Source organism: Phascolarctos cinereus, unplaced genomic scaffold (assembly GCF_003287225.1).
Source record: "Phascolarctos cinereus isolate Bilbo 61053 unplaced genomic scaffold, phaCin_HiC Scaffold_5;HRSCAF=322, whole genome shotgun sequence".
NCBI classification, from domain to species: Eukaryota; Metazoa; Chordata; class Mammalia; order Diprotodontia; family Phascolarctidae; genus Phascolarctos; species Phascolarctos cinereus.
The window spans coordinates 275949645-275961991 of NW_027555958.1; the positions used below are offsets into that span (position 1 = coordinate 275949645).

Below are 12347 nucleotides of genomic sequence, written 5' to 3' on the forward strand. Positions count from 1 at the left end.
ATTAACGAAGAGGAAGTAAAATACTTAAATAACCCCATCTCAGAAAAAGAAATTGAACAAGCCATTGATGAACTCCCTAGGAAAAAATCTCCAGGGCCAGATGGATTTACATGTGAATTCTATCAAACATTTAAAGAACAATTAATTCCAATACTATATAGACTATTTGGGAAAATAGGTGAAGAAGGAGTCTTACCAAATTCTTTTTATGATACAAATATGGTGTTGATACCTAAACCAGGAAGAGTCAAAATAGAGAAAGAAAATTATAGACCAATTTCTCTAATGAATATAGATGCAAAAATTTTAAACAAAATACTAGCAAGTAGATTGCAGCAACTTATCACAAGAATAATACACTATGACCAGGTAGGATTTATACCAGGAATGCAGGGTTGGTTCAATATTAGGAAAACTATCAGCATCATTGAGCATATCAACAACAAAACCAACAGAAACCACATGATCATCTCAATAGATGCAGAAAAAGCTTTTGATAAAATACAACACCCATTCCTATTAAAAACACTAGAAAGCATAGGTATAAATGGAGTCTTCCTTAAAATAATAAATAGCATCTATCTAAAACCTTCAGCAAGCATTATATGTAATGGGGACAGGCTAGAAGCATTTCCAATAAGATGGGGTGAAACAAGGATGTCCATTATCACCACTGTTATTCAATATTGTACTGGAAACCTTAGCTTTAGCAATAAGAGAAGAAAAAGAAATTGAAGGCATTAGAATAGGCAAAGAAGAAACAAAGCTATCACTCTTTGCAGATGACATGATGATATACTTAGAGAATCCTAGAGAATCAAGTAAAAAACTACTTGAAATAATAAACAACTTTAGCAAAGTTGCAGGCTATAAAATAAACCCACATAAATCATCAGCATTTCTATATATTACCAACAAAGCCCAACAGCAAGAGATAGAAAGAGAAATCCCATTTAAACTTACTGTAGACATTATAAAATATTTAGGAGTCTACCTCCCAAAACAAACCCAGGAACTCTATGAACACAATTACAAAACACTTTTCACACAAATAAAATCAGATCTAAATAATTGGAAAAACATCAGTTGCTCATGGGTAGGCCGAGCTAATATAATAAAAATGACAATCCTACCTAAGCTAATTTACTTATTCAGTGCCATACCAATCAAACTACCAAAAAATTATTTTATAGAGTTAGAAAAAATAATAACAAGATTCATTTGGAAAAACAAAAGGTCCAGAATATCAAAGGAACTAATGAAAAGAAATGCAGGGGAAGGTGGCCTAGCAATTCCAGATCTTAAATTGTATATAAAGCAGCAATCATCAAAACTGCTTGGTACTGGCTAAGAAATAGGGAGGTGAATCAGTGGAATAGGTATAAGACACAGTAGTCAATGACTATAGTAATCTATTATTTGATAAACCCAAAGACCCCAGCTTCTGGGATAAGAACCCACTCTTTGAAAAAAACTGCTGGGAAAACTGGAAAAGAGTATGGCAGAAACTAGGCATAGACCCAAATCTCACACCATATACCAAAATAAAGTCAAAATGGGTTCATGACTTAGATATAAAGGCTGATACCATAAGTAAACTGGGAGAACAAGGAATAGTTTACCTATCAGATCTATGGAGAACAGAAGAATTCATGACCAAACAGGAGATAGAGAACATTATGAAAAGCAAAATGGATAATTTTGATTACATTAAATTGAAAAGTTTTTGCACAAACAAAGCCAATGCAACTAAGATTAGAAGGAAGGTAGAAAATTGGGAAAGAATTTTTACAACCAGTCTCTCTGATAAAGGCCTCATTTCTAAAATATATAGAGAATTAAGACAAATTTATAAGAACACAAGCCATTCCCCAATTGATAAATGGTCAAAGGATATGAACAGACAGTTCTCAGATGAAGAAATTAAAGCTATCTATAGTCATATGAAAAAATGCTCTAAATAGTTATTGATTAGAGAAATGCAAATCAAAACAACTCTGAGGTACCACATCACACCTATCAGATTGGCCAACATGACAAAACAGGAAAATGATAAATGTTGGAGAAGATGTGGGAAAATTGGAACACTAATACATTGTTGGTGGAGTTGTGAAATGATCCAACCATTTTGGAGAACAATTTGGAACTATGCCCAAAGGGCTACAAAAATGTGCATACCCTTTGATCCAGCAATAGCACTTCTAGGGCTATATCCCAAAGAGATCAAACAAATGGGAAAAGGACCCACATGTACAAAAATATTCATAGCAGCTCTTTTTGTGGTGGCAAAGAATTGGAAATTGAGAGGATGCCCATCAATTGGGGAATGGCTGAGCAAGTTGTGGTATATGAATGTAATGGAATACTATTGTGCTATAAGAAATGATGAACAGGCTGACTTCAGAAAAACCTGGAAAGACTTATATGGTCTGATGCTGAGTGAAGTGAGCAGAACCAAGAGGACTTTGTACACAATACAGCCACATTATGCAATGACTAAGATTGTTAAACTGAACCCTTCTCAGCATTAAGGATCTAAGACATATCCAGAGGCCTCGGGATGGAAAATGCTGTCCACATCTAAAGAAAGAACTATGGAAGTCGAATCACTCTCACTTATTTTTACCTTCTGTTGAGTTTTGTTTCATCTTTCTGATGGTTCCTCCTATTGGTTTTAATGTTTACTTACAACTTCACTAATGTGAAAATATGTTTAATGGGTATGTAAATGTAAAGCCTATATCAGATTGTGCGCCGTCTTGGGGAGGGTGGAGGGGAGGAAGAGGGAGAAAAATTTTCAACTCAAAAGCCTATGGAAGTGATTGTTGATAAATCAAAATAAATTAATAAAATAAAATAAAATAGGGAAAGAAGAATTAACAATTATTAAAAAATGAACCTTCACCCTCTGGCAGCCTGCCTTCTCATAATTTTCCTATCTGCGCTTACTTAGGCCTGGGCTCAGACATTTGGGGTTTCCTTGGCAAAGACACTAGAGTGGCTTGCCATTTCCTTCTCCAGCTCATTTTATAGATGAGGAAATTGAAGCAAACAAGGTTAAGTGACTTGCTCAGGGTCACACAGCTAATCAGTGTCTGAGGCTGGATTTTAAACTCAGGCCACTCCAGGGCTGGTGCTCTATCTACTGCACCCCCTAGCTGTCCTCATGAACTATCCACCTGTCTCTAAAGAATACATTTGGAACCCAGAAGACCTTTATTTAGGTTTCCATGGATACTGCCCACTTGAACAAGTCAGATAAATTATTTCACTCGATGTTCATCTTGAGTTTTGGCATTCCCAGTTTCATTTAAACCTTGTTCCCTGAGGAGATAATTGTCTCTCCAATGGTGTGACTATCCCACAATTTGCTTTTGAAAAGATCTAAGTTGCTAAAGTACAAACTGGAGTCTAGGAATATCATTTAAAGCTGTGACTAAAAGAGGTAGGAAGGGAAACCAGCACAAGGGTCAGAAAATCAGATTCAGGGTCTCTGTGCTAAGGCCAGGCTAGACATGAGCTACTGTATCTGAAGCTCTGTAATTAAAACTTCTGTTAATCCTTCCAACTTTCTTGGTGAGCACATTATGAACCCCTTTCAAGTGTTGAGGGAGTTGTTTGTTTCCCAGTAAGGCTTCACCATGAAGATGTACCCAATTTCTTCCTCTCCTCAAGCCATGCTTGAGGGAACAGAGCTGGGAAGCAATGTTGACAAAATATGCCTTTCAATGCTTCATAATGATGTGGATGTGACCCTGAGTTTCTGAAGACTCTGCTAGAAGAGGGCAAGCTAAGGAGGTCCACGTAGGTAGAGAGATTTTGAAGATGGGCTTGAGGTTGTCTGAGCCCAGGCCTAAGTAAGCGCGGATAGGAAAATTATAAGAAGGCAGGCTGCCAGAGGGTGAAGGTTTTAAGTCACAGAAACTGCTAAAACAATCTACTCAGATGGAGAGAGGACTGAGAGTGAAGGAAACACACACACACACACACATCAGTGCACTTGCAGGTCTTTTGAGATATTCAAATATTGAAGAAGCTGTTAACCAAAGTACACTGTTCAATGGACATATGCGTAGAGCATAGAGTGTATTTCATGAAAACAATGTCTTTAGCTCCCCACAGAGTCAAACTCTCTTTGGGAACACAGTCAAAAGTGCAAATGAGACAAGTGTTGAGAAAAAAAAAAGCTGTCCAAAACATAAAAGAGATCTGCTGTCAATGGAAAGGAAAAATCTATGTAAAGGCAGTAAGGAGTAAAAGACAGTGGTGGAATTGTAGTCAGGAAACCCTGGCTTTAAGTGCTACCTCTGACACATACTGGCTGTGTGACCATGGTCAAATCTCTTAGTCTCTTGGTGCCTCGGACAATCTTCTCAGACAACATTGCAGATTCCTATCAGGAGCTACTCATACCAATGAAAAAACGGGTCTATTTGTTGATGTTGTTATGATTATGATTATATATTACTATCAGCATATCACCGTCCCATAGGATTTCAGGCCTGAAAGGAATCTTGTTCTTCCTTTGGTTCTAACCTCTCATTTTTTTTAGCAGAGAAAGCTAAGATGTGGTGAGGTGATGTTCCCAGTCATCTAACTTGTTACTGGGAAAGCTAGGATTAGAATCTAGATCTCCTCTGATTCAGTTTTCTGTCCATTACCCTACACAATCCATTTGTTGGAGATACTCCATGATATCGCATAAGATGATAGTATTTGTTAGAGAATATACATACATACATACCTACGTACATATGTATATCTGTAGGTATATTTTCTGAATATACTGATGTGAGTTTATTAAATTGAAATTTTGAATGCATAGTTTTCAGAACATGGAGGTTTTCCTCAGAAAAGTTTTCTCTGGAGGTACTTTAGCAATTGGCTCACCCAGTTTCTCCTTTTTTCAATTTAAATCAGCAAGCATCTGTTAGGAACCTACTACGTAACATGGGAATACAAAGACAAAAAAAAATCCTAGTCCTTGCCTTCAAGGAATTAACTACAGTCTGTTGGGAAAACAAGTAAGAAAATGATTACACAATATGTAGAAAGTAAATGTAAAGTAATTTTAGAGGAGGAGAGAGGACACTAACGAATGGGAGTATTAGGAAAGGTGTGAAGTAGGAGGTGGCACGTGAGTTGAGCCCTAAAGGGAGCTAAGGATTCCCAGAGGTAGAGATGAGAAGTGAGTGCATTCCAGGCATGGGGGAATCTTCCTTGATTGGAGTGAATTCAATTCAAGTCAATTCCACAAATATTTGTTAACTGTCACCACCTCTTTGAAATATTAAATTAATGAACACAATATGCCCAGTATTCCTTTTGGAAACCATATTAATTCATAAACAAAACTAGAAGTTAGACAAACGAGCTGATCACAAGGAAGTTATAGCCAATTCTGCTATGCAATTGTGTCTTACCTGTGACATGTAGTTTTTCACCTGTGACTTCCGCTTTCAGATAAATTCGCCCTCTTTTTTCTGTATGGTCCATTCCACAGAGGCTTGGAACATTTATTACACATTGTTTGTGAACATTCATATCACAAGCTGTAAATTTAAAAAAAAACAGGCAAAGAAATTATACACAAGGAGCAACATTACCATATTCACTGTGTTCTCACTTCTGAATAGAAGTGACAAATTAGTTTTCTTCCAACTTGAAAATTTGCTATAATGTCTTTGTTCACATAAAAGACTCTTAGCAGGAATCTTTTATAGCTCCTGGAATCATCTGTGTGATAACACTCTTATAATATGTGTCCAATATATTTTTGGAGTTTACAAAATTTACTGCTAGGGATCCTGGGTAGAGTTAATGATTGGAACTCATGGGAGATGATATATCAGTTTTACGACCTAAACTCTTCTGGTATTATCTTTCTAAATAATCTTAATTTCCAATTAGACAATACTTTATGGATTGTCAACAGTGACAGCTGTTAGGAGTGCAAAACTAACTTGGGTAGCAGAATAAAGAGTATGGGTAGATTAATAACATATGTGTCTCTAAGTAAATGGTATTCAAATTATTTAAAAGGAAACTATTCACTGCTAAGGAATTCCACCTTAATTCTATCATTGAAAAATTCTTAATTCAGCATTTCAGGTCCTTCACAATCTAGTTCAAACTTACTTTTACAGTCTTATTTCATATTATTCTCCATCAGGTAATGTACCTTTTATGTTCCTACTAAAAAGAACTACTGTTATCTAATTTTATACAATCATGTACTTTCCCTCCTCTGTGCATTTGTACAAGCTACTACTATAACACACTCCTACTCCCATCTTCACCAGATAAAATTCTTTCTTTTCCTTTAAGGGGATCAGAGGGTACCATCACTATGAAAATTTCCAAAATACATTCTAGGTGAAAATGATTTCATCCTCCTTGAATTTTTTAAGCATACTTTTTCTTTTCTTCTGAGACTCTAATCTGCCCCTACTGCATTCCACCTTGTATCATATATATTTGTGTATGTGCATGCAGTTTTCTTCCTCATAGACTGTAAGTTCCTTGAGTACAAAGACTATTGCATTTTTCATCTTTGCAGTCCTAGTAATAACTATTTGGAGAATTCAACTGAAAATAAATGTGGAATCTAAAGTTATAAAATGTCTGGTTATACACATAATGAAAAGTTTACTCTATATGAGCAGCCAACTTTAAAACTCTTCTATGAGGCTTACTCAAATAACTCATCAAGTTTTGGAGGAGACACTAAGTTTTAAAGGGTGGTACCACCAAAGTATAATGGAAAAATCTTTCAGTATAGATTTGATGATTGACCATCATCTGATGACTAGTTCAGCTAAGCTTTGAGAGATTCATTATTAGAAAGCTGACCACTAGAGGATGTATTTGGCAGTGGGGTGGGGTGGGGAGGGTGCAGGGGGAGGGCTTAACAACTAATGCACTTATCTACAAAGACACAAAGGGAATGGGATCTATGTTGGTAGAAGGACTACCCATATTCCTGAGGTCACAAATGATTTTGATTTACTTAAAAAAGAACACATCAAGCTATCTGACCAAGTTCTGTTATTTGGCTAAAAAAATTAAAGAGAACCATCTTCATATATATAAAAGGGAATATGTTTGGCTCATAATTAATGAATTAATTTAATAATTTCTGAAATTCAAAGCACCAGAGATTCTGCCCTTTTCAGTTAGGTTTATGACTGAGCTCACTCTCTATATTAATGGTGTCATATAAAAAAGTTCAACTTTAAATACACAGGAAAAAAGCTCAGCCTTATAAGTAAAATGCAAAGGACCCTCTTTACCTCAGAGAACATATATCTGCATCTGTATCTCAACAGAGTATATATTTTTAACTTTGTGCATTTACTAATTGTTTCTGGCATGTTCCAAGTGGTTTGAGCCAGCAGAAAAACATAAAAAGTTAGGAATAAATAAATAAATAAAAAGTGCGCACTTGTAATCCTACTATGGGGAAGGCTGAGACTGACAGATCACTTCAGCTCAGGAGTTCTGAGCAGCAGTGGGTAAAAGCCTGTCAGGTGTTCACACTAAGTTTGGTATCAAAATACAATAAGCTCCTATTTTCTTTTTAAAAGCCCTTATTGACTAGTATTGTCCACTGCACATTCTACTGTTGTTGTTGGGTTGTTTCAATCATGTCTAACTCTGTGATCCCATTTGGGGTTTTCTTGGCAAAGATACTAGAGTAGTTTGCCATTTCCTTCTCCAGCTCATTTTACAGACGAGGAACTGAGGCAAACAGGGTGAAATGACTTGCCCAGGGTCATACAGCTAAGTGTGAGGTCATACTTGAACTCATGAAGATGAATCTTCCTGATTCCAAGCCCAGTGCTCTATCCACTGTACTACCTGGCTGTCCCACTGCACATCCTAATTACTTAATAAATATGATCTTCATAACTCAATACTCCTAGGGGACCTTTTGCAACCTGCAAGGGAAGTAATTCCTCTTAAAATAGGAACAATTCATTATTTTATGACTTCATTATCTAATAGACTAATATAATTGACATGAATGGAAAACTTACTGTCACATTTCATCCCTTGATGTAGAAGTCCATAGAGCAGTGAGCCACAGTGATCACAAAATGTAGGGCTTCCATATGTGTGGATTTTAAACTTGTGCTTACTTCTGGGGTCCTAATGAGGGAAGAAACACAGGTACCATCGAATTTAATGAAGTCATTATACTTTTTTCTCTGTTAAACACGATAACTGAACCATCTGCTACCTTCACAGCAGAACCATAAACAGCTAAAGTATTTATCACATAAATATTTTTTTCTCCTTCAGAATAATATTGTGTCAAGCTCCATTTTTCTGATTTCATTGTGCTATTTATTAAACTCCTCTATTGTATTCCTCCCTTTCCTTATATGCTTATTCCATTGTGTCTATCCATAACAATTGACCTATTCAAGCAAATGAATATAATATTGCATCCACAGTCCACAGTCTGCCTCACCATGTATTTTCCTGTAACTCATCCAATATGGCATTTATTTAGTCATTAACTTATGCATTTGTTTGTTTGGTCTGAAACTGTGATTTAACCAATAAAGAAATTCTCTCCAGCAACATAGATTTTTAAAAAACAGTGGCAGACTCAGATGTGTGCTTTAGAGTTATCACTGACATATGTGTGCATGATCAATGGAAAACGAGAGAGATTTAAGGCACAAAGACCAATTAGGAAGATACTGCAATAATCTAGGAGAAAGGTGAGAAAGGGTTACAAAAGAGTAGTGACCTATGAGAAGACCTGAAATGTAAAAAGGGTATAGAAGATGCTGTGGGAGTAGTCTTAAGAAGACCAGGAAACTGATTGGATGCTTGAGGTGAAAGACAATGAAAAGTCAAAACCACAAGCCTTGAATGGGTGTGTTAAGTGAATATTAAAGGTCACACCATTTTTTAAAAAATCAGAAGAAAATGAAATCAAAGACCTTTGTCAACTATGAGTGTGGATATGTGACACAGTCCCACAATCTGACTCCTCTGCTCCCAATCACATGCTGCTAAATGGTACTACAGGAAGTCTCATAATATGTTGAGTGGATCCATAACATATTTGTATTATTTTGTCTCAATTGGGCCTGCAATGGCACAAGGAAATCCATTTACTCCCCTCCCCCCTCAACTGAGTCTTTATCATATTCCTGTCACAAACCTTTTCTTCTTTCCTCAATCCTCTTATCCCACCCCCTTCTTCACCCAATAAGCCAAGGATTCTTAATTTTTTGCTTTTGTGAGTATCATGCCCCACCTTTTCAGAGTGTGATGAAACCTACCGATCTCTTCTCAGAACAATGTTTTTTGCCTACATTCATAACTGGAGGAAATGTTAAATTTCACTCAGAGATTAGGGAAAATAAAATTGGAATTTTTTTTTTCCCATCCAAGTTTATGGACATCCAGAAACCTATACATGGACCTCAGGTTAAAAACCGCTGCTCTAAGCAGGGCACATTGCCTAATACATTATTAAGAAAATGAATACAATAAACCTGTACCATGATCTCTCCCTTCCCCTCCTTTATTTCTCATAACACCACTGACATTATCCTTTATTCTATATCTCTTTACATTAGTCTCTGAAGAGACTTCGCGCCAAGGTTAAGCCCTCTACTTTCCCTTTTTATTCTACTCCCTCTCATCTTCCCCAATTGATTCCCTTTACAATGATGCCCACTTCTAATCTTAATCTCTCTATTTGCTGACTCCTTCCTTGTTGTCTTCAAACATGCTTGTCCCCCTCATCCTTAAAACTAACTAACTAACATATTGGACCGTTGATCCTTGGGCCACTATTCTATATCTCTCCTCTCTTTTACTGCCAAACTCCAAGGAAAAGCTATCTATGCTTGTGAGTTCTACTTCTCTCACTTATTTCTCCACTCTTTGCCATCTGGCTTTCCACATTATCACTCAACTGAAATGGGTCTTTCCAAAGAAACTAAAGATTCAAACATTGTCAAACATATTAGCCTTTTCCCAGTCCTCAGCATTCTTATTCTCTCAGAAGACTATAAAATTGTTGAAAACCTTTTTCATTCTTTCCCTTTGGTTGTGTGTGTGTGGGGGGGTACTGTTTTGGACACTGTCCTCTCTTGGTTCTCCTACCTCTTTGTCACTATGCAGTTTTCTTTGCTGATTCACTGTCAATGTACATCTTTCCAGCTCTAGTATTTCCTAATGCTGTGTCCTGGACTTCCATATTTACTCTAATGTTGCTCTATTCAGCTCCCATGGATTTAATTATCTTCTCTACATAAATGACTGACTCTTAGTTCTTTCTATATAGTCCTACTCTCTCTCTCCCCTGAGCTATAGTTCTGCATTACCAACTGTTTATTGGACATTTCTAAATAGATGTTCTGTAGGCATCTGAAACTGAACACATCCAAATCAGAACTCACTCTTCCCCCCCGCCTCCAAAATCACTCCTTTCCAAACTTCACCATTTATGATGAGGGTACCACCATTGTTCCAGTCACTCAGGTTTGCAGTCTATCTCCATCCCCAACATTCAACCAGCTGCTAAGACTTATTGATTCCACCTCCACAACATCCACCCTATTCTCTAGATTCACATACCCACCACCCTTCTTCAGGCCCTCATCACTTCTACTTTAGACCACTATAATAGACATCCCTCCTCCCATGTCCATGCATTTGTACTTTCCATCCCTCCTCACTTCTACCTACTGGGATCTTCAGCTTCCTTCAAAGCTCAGCTCAGGTGACATCTCCTACACATAGCCTTTCCTGATATTTACCCTCCCCCCAGCTGCTTCTGCCTTCTCTTCTCTGAAATCACCTTCTATTCATTCATTCATTCATTCATTCATTCATTTATTCATTTATTCATTCATTCATTCATTCTCTCTCCGTGTGCTTTACTGCTCCATCCTATGAGAACTATGGGACCATTCCACCTTTCACCTGAAACTTTCTGCATGTGTTATCTCCACCATTAGAAAGTGAGCTCCTCGAGGACAGAAACTGTCATACTTTGCAATTTGTGACCCCAGTGCTTTGGATATAGTAAGTGTTCCATCAATGCTCATTCATTCATTCAGAGAGAAAGTGGGCATATTTAGTCTCTCCTGAATAACAGGCAACTAAAACTTTGCCTAAAAGACACCAATTGCCTTGTTAGGTCATTAGATCCCTCTGAGGAGGTATAGAGAATACATGATCATCTGTAAGGAATACTGTATGAAGGATTTTGGAATTCGTGGGAGATTAGACTCAAGTCAGATCACATACTCTATATTTTAGCTTGGATACATATCCCAGCCTAGATAAAGTCTAATTTCCTTCAAATAAATGAAGTCCCAATTTTTTAACAGAGACAGTAATATCAAAGAGGCAGGCAGTGTGGTATAATGGGAAAAAAAACACAGTGGATTTAGAGTCAGAAGAACTTAGTTCAAATTCTAGCTTGGCAGCTCACTACCTGTGTGACCTTGAATAAGTTACAACTTCTTGCCCTACCTCTTATGATCCTCTGATTCACTGACAATGACAGTTAAAATAGCATTCTCATTTAAACATCCCCAAGAATTCTTCTTTAAATCATTATAAGGCATTTTAAACATGCTATTTATAAAAGGTAGCTCCAAAGTCTCAGTGCTTAGTGGAATTTTAACCACTTTAAATAGCTTAATACTGATCTAAGACTTTTGGAACACCCTGTATACTTGGAGTATATAGAGAATGCATAATTTCATGGCTTATATTGACCCAGATATCATCATTTAAAAAGACTGGTCTAACTGTGCACATAGACTCACACCTGAAAAACAAAGAGAATGAAAGAAGTTAGGGAGACTACTTATTCTCTAAGTGCATGCATATTTGAATGTTATATGGACATGAAGTCACATATCAGATATCACTAAATATATGTATGTCTGGAAAAAATAGGTGGGCTGGTCATGTAGTAAGTGTAGAAGGTAAGACACAAACAGGCTTCATGCTACATTGCTTACCCATGAAATGCAAATGAACCAAAGCAAAGTCTTCAGGCCAATTGATGGGAGTTTTATGCAAGATTTATGGGAAGCCACAGGAAGAGTGTTCCAAAAAGTCTCCAAGAATCACACTCAACAGAGGGTTTCCAAAGTCTTAGTGCAATTTAGATGCATTAAGACTTTTGGGACAGCCTGTAGTATGAGATGCTACAAAAAAGTTGCAATAGCTGGATGGCAAAGAGATTGTGGATTATGTAAGTACTAGAATATTGTTGGGTCACTTTTGTTACTACTCACAAACAAAAACTTAGCACCTTATAAGAACACTCATTTCACAACAAAACCGACTTGGACAAA

At 36.9% G+C, this 12347-nt stretch overlaps 1 protein-coding gene across 1 annotated transcript in view; it reads right to left on the minus strand.

Annotated features, from left to right (window-relative positions):
• Positions 1 to 12347, minus strand: part of PRKCA (protein kinase C alpha) — a 502485-nt gene that overhangs the window by 154706 nt on the left and 335432 nt on the right. Inside the window, exons 4-5 of the mRNA XM_021000935.2 lie at positions 8040 to 8151; positions 5424 to 5552 (exon numbers count right to left, since the gene is read on the minus strand). Of these exons, the coding sequence (XP_020856594.1) occupies positions 5424 to 5552; positions 8040 to 8151 (241 nt within the window). The remainder of the gene's footprint in view (positions 1 to 5423; positions 5553 to 8039; positions 8152 to 12347) is intronic.